Here is a 15,860-nt window from a genome sequence, read left to right as displayed (position 1 = left end):
TTAATTTAAGATTTTATTTATTTGACAGACAGAGACAGTGAGAGAAGGAATACAGCAGGGGGAGTGGGAGAGGGAGAAGCAAGCTTCCTGCTGAGCAGGGAGCCTGATAAAGGGCTTGATTCCAGGACCCTGGGATCATGACCTGAGCTGAAGGCAGACGCTTAATGACTGAGCCACCCATGCGCCCCAAACTAAGAATTCTTTTAAATGCAGTAGTCTCTTCAGTTATCTAGAAAACAAGATTTGGAGTTATAGTAGTACCAGCTTTTTCTTTTTCTTTCTTTTTTTTTTTAAGTAGGCTCAATGCCCAACATGGAGCCCAGTGCAGAGCTTGAACTCATGACTTTGAGATCAAGACCTGAGCCGAGATCAAGAGTTGGAAGCTTAATGAGTGAGCCACCCAGGCACCCCACAGGAGTACTAGCTTTTACACTAATAGTGTTCTTTAAACATATTAGTCTCTTAAATCCAGTGTAGAAAACAAAACAAAAAAAGTGCAGTTGTGAAGCATTGATACAATAATAATAGTTTTTATAATTACCCATGTATTTATTTTTATTGAAGTCTTTATTTTTCCATAAGGATTCAAGTTACTGTGTAGTATCCTTTCATTTCACCTTGCAGGACCCCTTTGAGCATTTATTGCAGGGCAGATTTAGTAGTCATAAACTCCCTCAGCTTTTGTTAATCTGAGAATGTCTTAATTTCTCCCTCATTTTTGAAGGACAGTTTTCGTGGATATAGGATTCTTGGTTGACAGTTTTTCTTTTATTACAGTTGATGTTTGAACTGCATAGGTCCACTTATATGTCAATATTTTTCAGTAAATGTGTTGGAGAATTTTTTGGAGATTTGCAACAATTTAAAAAGACTCACGGGGCGCTTGGATGGCTCAGTCAGTTAAGCGTCTGCCTTCGGCTCAGGTCATGATCCCAGGGTCCTGGGATCGAGCCCCGCATTGAGCTCTCTGCTCAGCGAGGAGCCTGCTTCTCCCTCTCCCTCTGCCTGCCACTCTGCCTACTTGTGCTCTCTCTCTCTGTCAAGTAAATAAATAAATAATCTTTAAATAGAAAAAAAAAAACCTCACAAACTGTGTAGCATAGAAATACCAAAAAAAAAATATATGAAAAGGTTAGATATTGTAAGAATACAGCATATAATACATATAGTATACAGAATATGTGGTAATTGTGTTATCATTAAGGCATCTGATTAATAGAAGACTATTCAGATTGTGGAGTCAAAAGTCATACGTGGACTTTGATTGTGTGGGTGGTTGTTCCCCCCCCCCCATTACCATGTTGTTCAGGGTCAACCATACTTTGATTATGGGCCTACTGTAATCTTGCCTCCAGAGTTTCTGATGAGAAATCTGCTAATATTAGTGAATTTCCCTTGTATATGATGTTTGTTTTTCACTGCTTTCAAGATTCTCTTTTACTTTGTCATTTGAAAATTTGATTATAATGTATTTTGGTGTGAGCCTCTTTGAGTTCATCTTACTTAGGTTTTGTTGAGCTTCTTGGATTTTTATATTCAAGTCTTCCATCAAATTTGGAAGGTTTTTAGCCATTGTTTATTCAAATAGTTTTTGCTGCTTTCTCTCTTCTAGGATTCCCACAATGCATATGTTGGCCCACTTGCTGGTGTCCCAACAGATTCCTTAGGCTGTGTTCACTTTTCTTCAATCTTTTTTTCATTTTCTTTCTCAGACTCCATAATTTTCATTTTTCTGTCTTCAAGTTCCCTGATTCTTTCTTCTGCCTACTCACATCTGCCTTTGAATCCCTTTAGCAAAATTATCATTTCAGTTATTGTACTTTTCAGCTTTGTAGTTTCTTTCAGGTTTCTTTTTTAGGTTTTCTGTGTCTTCATTGGTATTTCAGTTTTGTTCACATATCATTTTCTTGGCTTTTTTCACATCATTCTCTAGTTCTTTGGGCAATTTGAGACAGTAGTTTTAAACTTCTTTTTCTGGTAGACCTACCATTAGGTCTTCCTCAAAGACAATTTATATTGGTTTATTTTTTTCCTTCAAAGGGGCCTTACTTTCCTGTTTCTTTCTATGCCTTGTGATTTTTTTTGTTGAACTGTGCATTTGAATTTAATAACTGGTAATTCTGGAAATTAGATACCCCCCCTTTTGTATTGTTGTATGGTGTCTGTGTGCTGAGGATAAGCTAGGTGTAAATTTAAGGTCTTCTCAGGTCTTTTTTGAGTCTTGGAATGCACAGTCACTTTCTCACTTTCCCCATATAAGCAGTTTGTTGTTGTTGTTTTGTTTTGTTTTAATGTCCTAATCTTAACATCTAGCTTTCAAAAGGGGAAGAAGTTAAAAACGAAGGAAAAAACGGTACCAGCTCCTAAATTCTCAGGAGTCATAATGGGAGGGGCTTGCAACAATAGTAGGAGATATAACAACAATGGCTGTCCACCCCTTTGTGATCACAAGCAGCCATCAGTGATCAGAGCACAGATTCTTGATATTTGGGAGACCGGCTCCTTTTTGCCCAGCCTGGCTCCTGTAAGCTATGTGCAAACTGCTGCAGGAACACAGGTACCTGCCTACCAAGTAGCTGAGGGTGGGGATAGGTATCTGCTGTTGTGCTGAGAGCTGAAATAAACCTCAATTTACCATCCGTGTCCTCCGCTGGATGTTACCAGCCTTCAGGAGAGTCCAGAGTTCCAAAATAGTTACATCAGTCAAAGTTTGCCAGTGCAGTTGTTGTTTACATTGGGAGACAGATTTCTGATGCTTCCTATAGTGACATCTTCCCTGATTTCCAGCCCTTTTTTCCTTAAGTGATTCATGTGTTTTCATTTTAAATCCCTTAAAACTTATAACTCAGACTTGTGAAAACCAAGTTTTAAAAAAAGTAGATTATAATGTACATTTCAAAAATTCAAATGTCATTAAAGTATGTAGCATCTCCCATCCATCCTACTCCTTACCTTGAAGTTATCCCTATTGAGACTTTTTTTCCCCACCATTTTCCCTGCCATAGATAGTATCCTGTGAGAGATAGTTTGTGTGTGTCTATATGCATAAATGTATGCATACACATACTTACCTTCCCTGTTTTTTTTTTTAACACAATTGGCAGTATACTGATAGAAAACGATCTCCAGGATGTGCCAGGAGAAAAATTAGGGTACATTATACAACAGATACAGACTGTCATTCTCTCAGATGATTTCTTAGTATCCCATGGTTCTACATACTGGGTAATTTATTTGTCCTGATGATGGACATTTAGGTTGTTTTCAATCATTTGCTGTCAGTGGCAGCCATATGTTAGTCTCTGTTGTCCATGTCTGTATCTGTATATTAAGTTACTGGAGGTGAAATTGCTGGGTGAAAGGGACATGTACTAAATTTTAATAAATGCTGCCAGATTACTCTATAAAGAAGTTGTGACAGAATACAGTCCCCATACACTAGGAGTTGTGCCACTGCTTTTACTAGTGAAATTACTATTCATTAGTATATATCTTGTGACTTCTGTAAACCTGCTGCTTTTTGTCACTACTTTATTTTTTTTATTTTTATTTTTTTAAAGATTTTATTTATTTATTTGACAGAGAGAGAGACAGTGAGAGAGGGAACACAAGCAGGGGGAGTGGGAGAGGGAGAAGCAGGCTTCCCGCGTAGCAGGGAGCCCGATGTGGGGCTCGATCCCAGGACCCTGGGATCATGACCTGAGCCGAAGGCAGACGCTTAACGACTGAGCCACCCAGGCGCCCCTGCTTTATTTTTTAAAAATCCAGTTTTCAAAATAAATTTGTAAAGTACAGGTTTCGTATTTCCTCTAATCTCCCCCACCTAACATATGCAACAGTAGAATATGTGAGCTCAAACTTTACAGTTACTGTAAGTAATTGCTTACTGCAAGTTACATGGATGGAGGCAAGAACTTTGATCTGTTTTGTTCATTGATGTATCCATTGTTCCTGGAGCAGTGCTTGGCATTTGTCATATAGTAAATTAAAAAAAAAAATTAAAATGTTTTTATTTTAATTCCAGTTAGTTTACTTAGTGTTTTATTAGTTTCAGGTGTACAATATAGTGATTGAACAATTTCATATGTCATTTGGTGTTCATCATGACAAGTATACTCCTTAATCCCCATCATCTATTTAACGCATCCCCCCCCACCTCTCCTCTGTTAAGTGTTTGTTCTCTATAGTTAAGAGTTTGTTACTTGCTTTGTCTCTTTTTTTTCCCCCTTTGCCCACTTGTTTTGTTTCTTAAATTCTACATATGAGTGAAATCATATGCTATTTGTCTTTCTTGGATTGACTTTGCTTAGCATTATACTCTCTAGCTCTATCCTTGTTGTTGCACATGGCAAGATTTCATTCTTATTTATGGCTGAATAATATTCCATTGCATGTATATACCACATCTTCTATCATTAATCTGTGGACACTTGGGCAGCTTCCATATCTTGGCTGTTGTAAATAATGCTACTATAAATATAGGGGGCATGTATCCCTTTGAATTTGTGTTTTTGTATTCTTTGGGTAAATACCCAGTAGTGCAATTACTGGATTGTAAGGTTGTTTTATTTTTAACTTTTTTAGGAACCTTCATACCATTTTCCACAATGGCTGGACCAGTTTGCATTCCCACCAACAGTACATGAGTATCCCTTTTGCTCCACATCCTCACCAGCACCTGTTGTTTCTTATGTTTTTGATATTAGCCCATTCTGACAGGTTTAAGGTGATACTGCATTGTAGTTTTGATTTGCATTTCCCCAATAATGAGTGATGTTCAGCATCTTTTCATGTGTCTATTGGCCATCTGGATGTCTTCTTTGGGGAAACATCTGTTCATGTCCTTTGCCCATTTTTTATTTGGGTTGTTTCCGGGGTGTTGAGTTGTATCAGTTCTTTATATATTTTGAATGCTAATCCTTTATCAGATAGGTCATTTGCAAGTATCTTCTCCCGTTCAGTAGTTTGCCTTTTAGTTTTGTTGATTGTTTCCTTTGCTGTGCAGAAACTTTCAATTTAACTAATACCATCCCATTAGTTTATTTTTGCTTTTTTTTCCCTTACCTCAGGGGTCCTATTTAGAAAAAACTTGCTACATCCGACATCAGAGAGTTACTATCTGTGTAGTCTTCTAGGATTTTTATGGTCTCAGGTCTCACAATAAGGTCTTTAATCCATTTTTTAAAAAAGATTGTTGTTTATTTGACAGAGCGAGATAGCGAGAGAGGGAACACAAGCTGGGGGAGTAGGAGAGGGAGAAACAGGCTTCCTGCTGAGCAGGGAGCCCAATGTGGGGCTCGATCCCAGAACTGTGGGATCATGACCTGAGCCGAAGGCAGACGCTTAACAACTGAGCCACCCAAGTGCCCTGGTCTTTAATCCATTTTGAAATTACTTTTGTGTATAAGGAAGAGGTACAGTTCATCTTTTGCATGTTACTGTCCAGTTTCCCCACCACCATTTGTTGAAGAGTCTTTTTCCCATTGGATATTCTTTCCTGCTTTGTTGAAGATTAATTGATCATGTAATTGTGGGTTCATTTCTTGAGTTTTCTAGTGTGTTCCATTGATCTATGTCTGTTTTGTACCAGTACCATACTGTTTTGATTACTGCAGCTTTGTAATATAACTTGAAGTCTGGAATTGAGATGCCTCCAGTTTTGCTTTTCTTTTTCAAGGTTGCTTTGGTTATTTGGGGCTTTTTGTGGTTCCATACAAATTTTAGGATTGTTTGTTCTAGTTCTGTGAAAAATGCTGTTGGTATTTTGATAGGGATTGCATTAAATCTGTAAATTGCTTTGGGTAATACAGACATTTTAACAATATTTGTTATTGCAATCCATGAGCATGGAATGTGTTTCCATTTGTGTTATCTTCAGTTTCTTCAGTGTTTCATAGTTTTCAGAGTATAGGTCTTTCACCTCTTTGGTTAGGTTTGTTCCTAGGTCTCTTATTGTTTTTATGCAGTTGTAAATGGGATTGTTTTCTTAATTTCTCTTTCTGTTGCTTCATTATTGGTGTATGGGAATACAACAGATTTTTGGACATTGATTTTGTATCCTGTGACTTTACTGAATTCATTTAGCAGTTCTAGCAGTTTTTTTGGTGAAGTCTTTCAAGTTTTCTATATGTAGTATCACGTCACTTGCAAAGAGTTGAAGTTTTATTTCTCCCTTACCAATTTGGATGCCTTTTAATTTCTTTTTGTTGTCTAATTGCTGTGGCTAGAATTCCAGTGCTATGTTGAATAAAAGTGGTGAGAGTGGACATCCTTGTCTTGTTCCTGACCTTAGAGGAAAAGCTCTCAGTTTTTCCACATTAAGGGTGATGTTAGCTATGAGTTTTTCATATATGGCCTTTATTATGTTGAGGTATGTTCCCTGTAAGCCTACCTTGTGGAGGGTTTTTATCATGAATGGATGTTGTACTTTGTCAAATGCTTTATCTGTGCATATTAATATGATCATGTGGTTCTTATCCTTTGCCCTATTAATGTGATGTATCATGTTGTTTCATTTGCAAATACTGAACCACTCCTACAACCCAGGAATAAATCCTACTTGATCATGGTGAATTATTTTTTTTAATCTATTGTTGGATTTGATTTGCTAGTATTTTGTTGAGGATTTTTTGCATCTATGTTCATGAGAGATGTTGGCCTGTAGTTCTCTTTTTTTTTGTGTGGTATCTTTATCTGGTTTTGGTATCAGGGCAATGCTGGTCTTGTAGAATGAATTTGGAAATTTTCCTTCCTTTTGTATTTTTTTTTGAATAGTTCGAGAAGAGTAAGTATTAACTCTTCTTTAAATATTTGGTAGAATTCACCTGTGTAGTCATTTGGTCCTGGACTTCTGTTGGGATTTTTTATTTACAGAGTTCATTTCTTTGTTTGGTAATTGGTCTGTTCAAATTTTCTATTTCTTACTGTTTCAGTTTTGGTAGGTTGTACATTTCTAGGAATTTATCCATTTCTTCTAGGTTGTATAATTTGTTGGCATATACTTTTTCATAATCTCTTATAATTGTATTTCCGCGTTAGTTGTTGTTTCTCTTCTCTCATTTGTTTTTTTTGTTTGTTTTTTTTTAAAGATTTTTATTTATTTGAGAGAGAGAGAATGAGAGAGAGCAAGCACATGAGAGGGGGGAGGGTTAGAGGGAGAAGCAGACTCCCTGCCGAGCAGGGAGCCCGATGCGGGACTCGATCCAGGGACTCCAGGATCATGACCTGAGCCGAAGGCAGTTGCTTAACCAACTGAGCCACCCAGGCGCCCTCTTCTCTCATTTGTGATTTTATTTATTTGGGTCCTTTCTTTTCTTGATAAGTCTGGCTAGAGGTTTATCAATTTCATTGATTTTTTTTAAACAGCTGGTTTCATTGTTTTATTGCTTCTTTGGTTTCCATATAATTTATTTCTGCTAGAATCTTTATTATTTCCTTCTGCTGGTTTTAGGTTTTGTTTGTTGTTCTTTTTCTAGCTTCTTTATTTATTTATTTATTTTAAGATTTTATTTATTTGACAGAGAGAGACACAGCAAGAGAGGGAACACAAGCAGGGGGAGTGGGAGAGGGAGAAGCAGGCTTCCCACGGAGCAGGGAGCCCGATGTGGGGCTCGATCCCAGAGCTGATGACCTGAGCTGAAGGCAGACGCTTAATGACAGAGCCACCCAGGCACCCCTTTCTAGCTTCTTTAGGTGTAAGATTAAGTTGTTTGAGATCTGTTTCATGAGGTAGGCCTGTATTGTTATATACTTCCCTCTTAGAACTGCTTTTGCTGCATCCCAAAGCTTTTGAACTATTGTGTTTTCATTTTCATTTGTCTCTCTGTACTTTTTTATTTTATTTCCTGCTTGACCCATTCATTGTTTAGTAGCATGTTATTTAACCTCCATGTATTTGTGTTCTTTCCAGATTTTTTTCTTGTGGTTGACTTCTAGTTTTATAGCATTGTAGTCAAAAATAGATGCATGGTATGACTCTATCCTTTTGAGTTTGTTGAGGCTTCTTTTGTAGGCTGGTATTGATTTATTCTGGAGAATGTTCAGCTGCACTTGAAAAGAATGTGTATTCTGCTCTTTTAGGATGGAATGTTCTGAATATATCTATTAAATCCATCTCATCCAGTGTGTCATTCAAAGCCATTGTTTCCTTGTTGATTTTCTCTTTAGATTATCTGTCTGTTGATGTAGGTCGGGTGGTAAAGTCCCCTACTATTATGGTGTTATTACCGATTAGGTCCTTTATGTTTGTTATTAACTGTTTTATGTATTTGGGTACTCCCGTGTGCATAAATATTTACAATTGTTATATCTTCTTGTTGGATTGTCCCCTTTATAATTGTATAGTATCATTTTTAGTCTCTTATTATAGTGTTTGTTTTAAAGTCTATTGTGGTGATTATATTGATATAATCTGGCTTTCTTTTGGCATCCATTTGCGTGATAAATGTTTCTCTATTCCCTTCCTTTCGATCTACAAGTGTATTTAGGTCTAAAGTGAGTCTCTTGTAAGCAGCATATAGATGAATCTTGTTTTCTTATCCATTCTGTTACCCTGTGTCTGTTGATTTACACTGCATTTACATTCAAAGTAATTATCGATAGATATGTATTTAATGCCATTTTACTACCTGTTTTGTGGTTGTTTCTGAAGATTTTCTCTGATCTTTTCTTTCTCATGGTTTTGCAGGTTTTCTTTAGTGATATATGTGAATTTTTTTCTCTTTATTCTTTGCATATTTATTAGTACTTTTTGTTGGTATCATTAGGTTTGAATATAACATCTTCTGCATATAGCAGTCTATATTAAGCCAACGGTTGTTTAAGTTTGAACCCATTCTTTACTCCTCCTCATGTTTTAGGTATATGTTATCATATTTTACATCCTATTATTTTGTGAGTTTCTTGATTGATATTCTAAAAAATACTCATTTTTACTACATTTGTGTTTCCTTCCTTCATACTGTCACTTTTGGTCTTCCTTCCCACTCAAAGAGTCCCCTTTAATATTTTATTCAGGGCTGGCTTGGTGGTCATGAACTCCTTTAGTTTTCGTTTGTCCAGGAAACTTTTTTTTTTTTTTTAAAGATTTTTATTTATTTATTTGTGTGAGAGAGAGAGCACAAACGGGGGGAGCAGCAGAGGGAGAGAGAGAAGCAGGCTCGTCACCGAGCAAGGAACCCGATGCGGGACTTGATCCCAGGACCCTGGGATCATGACCTGAGCCGAAGGCAGATGCTTGACAACTGAGCCACCCAGGCGGCCCTGTCCAGGAAACTCTTTATCTCTCCTCTTCTGAATGATAGTCTTGCTGGATAGAGTATTCTTGGCTCTGGATTTGCCCCATTCAGCACTTTATATATATATATCATGCCACTCCCTCCTAGCTTGGAAAGTTTCTGCTGAAAAAACCCCCCATAGCCTTATGGGGTTTCCCTTGTATGTAACGGTCTTCTTTTGTCCTGCTCCTTTAAATTTTTTCTTTATTGGTACATTTTGCCATTTTTTTTATAACATGTCTGGTGTGGATCTGCTTTTGTTGATTTTGTTGGGGTTTGTGCCTCCTGGATCTAAATACCTGTTTCCTTCTACACATTAGGGAAGTTTCCAGCTATTACCTCTTCAAATAATTTTTTTGCCCCATTTTCTCTCTCTTCTTCTTTTGGGACTCCTATAATGTGAATGTTTTTATGTTTGATGGAGTCACTGATTTCCCTAAGGCTGTTCTTGCTTTGCATAGTTCTTTTTTCTCTCTTTTGTTCTTCTTGCTTACTTTCCATTACTCTGTCTTCTACGTCATTAATTCATTCCTCTGCTTCTTCCAGCCTGCTATTCATTGCATCAGTCATATCTCGCTTATTGCACTCTTCATCTCTGATTGTTTCTTTTTTTTATCTCTGTGTTAAGGGTCTTACTGATGTCTTCCATTCTCTTCCCAAGTCCAGTGACTATCCTTAAGATCATTGCTTTAAATAGTCCATTGGGCATGTTACTTACCTGTTTTGCTTAGATCTCTGGCCATGACCTTGTCCTGTTCTTTTATATTTGGGACACATTTCTCTGTCTTCTCATTTTGTCTAAGTCTCTGTGTCTGTTGCTGTGTGTTAGGAAAGTCAGTTGTGTCTTCTGTTCTTGACGGTAATGGCCTTATGAAGAAGAGGTCTTACAGTGCCCTGCTGTGTTGTGTCCCCTGTTCCCCAGGGCCTGGCGCTTCCAGGAGCCTCTCCAGTGTGTGCTGTGTGTGCTACGCTGTTTTTTTCCTGGCCTCTTTATTCTTCAGGCCAGTCCTCTGCAGAGGCTCTCTTTGCCTCTTGTGGGCAATGTTTAATTCCTGGCCTGAATGTGGTGTGTTTTAACCTGATGTGCTCTGGTGTGCTTGTGAAATGAGACCTGTCACGACTGCAGCCAGAAATGAGCTCTGCAAAACTCGGGGGTCGGGAGACAGGATGTGGGCAAAGGTTTGGGCCAGTTTAATGGCAAGGGTGCCATGCTGGAACTGAGGCAAGGGTGACTAGAAAGGGCAGTTCCACCAGAGTGTGTGTGTGTTGGGGGGTGGAGGGGATTGGGCCTTGGTGTAAGCAAGTTAAATAGGGAGTGTTGACACTGCACAGGTGGCTGGCTCTGTGCTTATGTTGAGGGGCTGGAGAAGGAAATGGTGGCTGCATGTTCCTTTGTTCCTGGAGGGTTCTCTCTGTGAACACTGCCTCTCTGGGACACACTCCCAAGATGTGGGAATAACCTCCCCATTGTGTGCCCCAGGTACTCTTCAGATCACTGTTTTTACTCTGTATGTATGAGGGCTGTTTGCCCTGCCTTCTCTTCAAGAGCAGCCCCAATGCCTCCGGGCTTTCCCTGAGCTAAGCCCACAGACCTTTAGAATTCCAGGTTTTAGGCCCCACTAGTTGTAAGAACTCAGTGGAATTCATCCCCTCTCACTTTCCAAGCCAATTGCTCTGCAGGATTCATTTTCTCCCGGCACTCCCTTGGGTGTTAGTCTGTCTCTCACCCTTCTCCACTCCCGCAGCAGTCACCATCCATTTTTTCTCTCGCAAGCCATGTCTCTGCCCTTCCTACTTTCTTCAGGATGGCCTTTTCTCTACCTTTAATTGTGGAGTTTGTTCTGCTAATCTTCATGTTGATTTTTGGAGTATTTAGGATGATAGTTACCTAGTTGAATTTGTGGGTTGAGATAAGCCTAGGGTCCTCCTACTATGATGCCATCTTCCTCTCTCTGTTACACAGTAAATTTTTTTTAGTTTTTATTCAAATTCCAGCTAATTAACCTACAATGTAATATTAGTTTCAGGTGTACAATATAATAATTCATTACTTCAATACAACACCTAGTCCTCACCACAACAAATGCCCTCCTTAATCTCCCTTACTTGTTTAACCCATTACTCCACTCACCTCCTCCCCTCTGGTAACCATCAGTTTGTTCTCTATAGTTAAGAGTCGTCTTCTTGGTTTCTCTTTTTTTTCCCCTTTGCTCATTTGTTTTGTTTCTTAAATTCTACATATGAGTGAAATCATATGGCATTTGTCTTTCTCTGCTTGACTTATTTCACTTAGCATAATACACTCTAGCTCCATCCATGTCGTTGCATATGGGAATACTTCATTCTTTTTGATGGCTGAGTAATATTCCTGTGTGTGTGTGTGCATGTACACACCACATCTTCCTTATCTATTAGTTAGTCAATGGGCACTTGGGCTGTTTCCAAAATTTGGCTAGCATTAGATAATGCTGCTATAAATGTCACACAGTGAATTTTTTTAAACCATTTTATTTATTTATTTATTTATTTGAGAGAGACACAGCAAGAGAGGGAACACAAGCAGGGGGGGAGTGGGAGAGGGAGAAGCAGACTCCCCACTGAGCAGAGAGCCTGACACAGGGCCCCATCCCAGGACCCTGAGATCATGACCTGATCCGAAGTCAGATGCATAACCAACTGAGCCACCCAGGCGTCCCCACAGTAAATTTTTGAATAAACAAATGAGTATAGTTAAATAATTGTTTTCCCTCATTTTTTTTTTTAGTTTTATCTCTTCCACAAAAGCGTTTTTGGAAAGTACAGTAGTCAGCTGTGAGCTTTTTGTGGGATTATGTATTTAATGAATGGTTGCTGTGAAATAGAAGTGATTATTATTGCTTTGGGGATTTTTCTTTTCAGTGATTTCAATAAATTTTTATGCTACAGGAGCAAGGTATTTTTAACTTCTGAAAGTAGAGCCCTTTTCCATGTTCTTTTTTTAATATGCTTATGTGTGCCCATACCTCTCACTTCCAATTAGGCTTTTTCTCTTCAGTGTTTCTTAAATAGATTGCTTAAGGAATAGTTATTGGACAAAACCTTCTAGCTGTATCTTAATATAGTGTGAAATATAATTTTGGAATGGTATAAGCTTAGACGCTTCGTCTTACCTAAAATTTAAAAAGTAGCAGTCATTTCCTCTTTGGTCCTCCTCACATACGCTCATTATGCCTGGCGAAATTGAAAGTGTTTTCTTAAAACTGGTTGAATTTAGCACTTTCTTTTGATATATTGTGCCAATTAGTGCCTATACACCGTCATCTTAAGTGCTATATGTAATTAAAGATTTCTGATTTTTCTTAAAGGCAGGATCCACAGCACCACTGTTTATTGAGCAGCCAGAGGAACCTGAGTCAAATGCAACAGATGGCATAGAATTATTTGAAGACAGTCAACTAAACAGTCGCTCTAAAGCAATAGCATCAAAAACCAAAGAGATTGAACAGGTGAGAATTTAATCTTCTTTAAGTACATAATCTTTTGTTCCTGTCACTTTGCATGTGGTAGTTAGAGTAAGTATTTATTGAATACGTGTATTTCATTTTGTTTTTTTTTCACTCGTTACTCTGAAATTAGAATGTAAAATATTATAAAAATTGTTTGACTTGATTTCACAATAATATTGATCAGTTTGGTCCCCTATTCCTGTTTACTTTTTAATTTTTTAAATAAAAAGCAAACTCTTTTTTTTAGAGAATATCAATATGCTTGATAGTATGAAGCAATTTTAAATTATTAAAATCAACAGGGATGGGCTGAAAGAAATCTTAAATATACCAAAATATTAGTAGATGTTATTTTAGAATATTGGGATTACAGATGGTTATGTTTTTCATTATACTTTTAAGCATTTTTCAAATAATGAAAAAGTAAAGAAGGATAAGTACATAGGTTTAATTTTAATGATGTCATTCTGAAAAGTTAGGATCTTGTTTTTAATAGATTAAATAGATTGCTTAAGGAATATTTATAGGTCAGAACCTTCTAGCTGTATTTTGCTATAGTATGAAATACAATTTTTTTTTTAAAGATTTTTATTTATTTATTTGACAGAGACACAGTGAAAGAGGAAACGCAAGCAGAGGGGGAGGGAGTGGGAGAGGGAGAAGCAGGCTTCCCGCCGAGCAGGGAGCCCGATGCGGGGCTCGATCCCAGGACCCTGGGATCATGACCTGAGCCGAAGGCAGGAGCTTAACGACTAAGCCACCTAGGCGCCCCTGAAATATAATTTTTGAATGGATTAAGCTTAGAGGCTTTGTCTTCCCTATTGAGATTTAAAACCATTTTCTCTTAAATCCTCACATGTGATCATTATGCTTAGCAAAATTTAAAATGTTTTAACATGTAAATACTACCTGCCTCATAGTATATTATCACTTTAGAGGATTAAATGAAGTAAATAAAATTTGACAGGGTTGTATAACATGTAACATGCAGTACAAGTGTGTTTTTTTCCCCAGTATAATTAACATACAGTGTTATGTTAGTTTTAGGTATACATTATAGTGATTCAACAATTCTATACGTTACTAAGTGTATACAGGTGTTTTTGATGTTGTTACTCACCAGTGCTTTGAGTAAAGGTCATATTGTTATATAGTCTTCTAAAACCTATTGGAAAATAAGAATAAAGTTAAATCTTTTCTCAGGGTGCTTTCCAGTTTCACATCAGTTAAAACCTATTTGCCATGGTTGGATAGGTGATCATCTTAATTAAATCCTTGTTGTCATTGTACAGTTCATATTGATGCCACCCCAGATAAGAGTCCAGATAAGAATCTGGATAGGAGATTTGTTATGTAAGCCATTAGAGTTTCAAACTGGAGGTGTGAGCAGTGTCAGATGCCTGGAAGAATAGAAGAAAAATGAAGAGTGAGAAAATCCTGTTTAATTTGGTGATATGAAGGTGATTGGTGCCATAAAAGATATCAGTTAATTGGGAACATAAATAAAAGGTTTGCTCGTTAGATGTATTTTCAACATGGATATGAATATCATTACACTATGTAGAATTACTGCCCTTTTGTCCTTTTACTCTTATTTTTCTTAGTAGCGCTTGTGGTTTTTTTTTTTTTTTTAAACCACTTGACACATGCTTTTATTTGCTTGTTTGTCTCCCCTCATTGTAATGGAAGCTTCATGAGAGCAGTGACTATGTTTTGTTTATTAGTTTATCTCCATTACCTAATATAGTGATTGGCATGTAGGAGACTCAAAGGAAATATTTTCTATAGATGGTGGGTGGAGTCATAAACCTAGAAGTAACCTCTGAATAGCCCCTGAGTCACTTTCAGTCAGAGACTGCATTTTAACCTGACGACCTAACACAGTGCCTAAGCCCAGCACTTCATAGTAAGTGCTTGGTAAGAGTTTACTGAATGAATGATTTAATATTATTTTTCTTCTCCACCTAAACAGTTCTTTAAAGGAGAGGCTCTCTTAAGAATATAACTGGTAGAAAAATTTGACTGAAATAGCAGGGTAGGGGAATTTTGTTGTCATTTATTAATATTTGTATCTGCTCTTGTTATTATTCAGAGTTGATTTATTTGATCTTGAAAAATGAGCTACCAGTCAGATGTTCAGCCTAGCAGTATAAACATAAAATTACCTAGTATGGAATTAGTTTTTTGTAGTACTCTATAGACATCCATACATGTTTGACCTGTAAATATGACCAGATTTCTGTTTTCATTTTCCCATTGTTCAAAAACACATGAAAAATCTGACACTAAAGAATATTGAGATTATTACAGCAAAGACAGATGACCTAAAGAAAGAAAACTAAATCTAAAAGGACATTACTGTATTCTGATATGACTAGAGAAGTAAAGACAGTTGTTAGAAGTGTTATAAAATAGAAAAGTTAATAATGTTAAATAATCTTAAATGTTAAAAATAAATTATTGTACTTAATGATGTTACTGTACTCTCTTTTTAAAAGAGCACTTTGGTTTTCATATATTGGCAAGAAAATCAAAACAAAAACTCCCAAGATGTCAGAAAGCTAGTAAATAATCATATATAAATATATTATAAATTTGTGTCTAAAAGTTATAGTGGCTTTTGAAAATGAAAAGGTTTTAAGGGGATTTTCCCCTCATTTTCTCTGTTTTCAACTTTTGCACATTTTATTTTTAGAGATTAAATGCCAAATGGATAGGAATAATGTAAAGGCTTGAGAAAGCCAGATGGTAGTTACACAGCTGTCCAGTAATTATTCTTTATATTTTTCCACATGCTTGAAATAGTTCATGATTTAAAAAAATGAATAATAACCCAAAAAACCCCACATAAATGAGGCCAACAATTCAAGCTTAGAATAATATAGAAATATAAATATTGGTATAATGCCAAAGCTGCTTTTTCTCTCCCATTACATCAAGTGCAGTATGTTCAGATATCTTGTAATATAACATATAATTTTTTTAGGGTTTCTATAAGTTAGATTCTTCAGCCCTTGAATCCTAAGGAAATCATTAACTTGTGGCAGTATTGCAATCTAAAATAAACTTGTCTCTCTAGGCCAAAATTTGGTTTAATTCA

At 36.9% G+C, this 15,860-nt stretch overlaps 1 protein-coding gene across 12 annotated transcripts in view; it reads left to right on the top strand.

Annotated features, from left to right (window-relative positions):
- PPHLN1 (periphilin 1) overlaps positions 1-15,860 on the top strand; it is a 157,187-nt gene that overhangs the window by 87,821 nt on the left and 53,506 nt on the right. For all 12 annotated transcript variants that reach the window (XR_004678780.1, XR_004678779.1, XM_035002855.1 and 9 more), the window contains one exon: positions 12,620-12,760. Coding sequence is in view for 10 of the 12 variants with exons in the window: in XM_035002855.1 (XP_034858746.1) it covers positions 12,620-12,760 (141 nt within the window). In the remaining 2 variants the exon portion in view is untranslated. The remainder of the gene's footprint in view (positions 1-12,619; positions 12,761-15,860) is intronic.

Source organism: Mirounga leonina, unplaced genomic scaffold (genome assembly GCF_011800145.1).
Source record: "Mirounga leonina isolate KUSES-001 unplaced genomic scaffold, KU_Mleo_1.0 Mir_126, whole genome shotgun sequence".
Lineage (NCBI taxonomy): Eukaryota > Metazoa > Chordata > Mammalia > Carnivora > Phocidae > Mirounga > Mirounga leonina.
The sequence above is the reverse complement of the archived record's forward strand: the minus strand, read 5'-3'. Positions and strand labels throughout refer to the sequence as shown.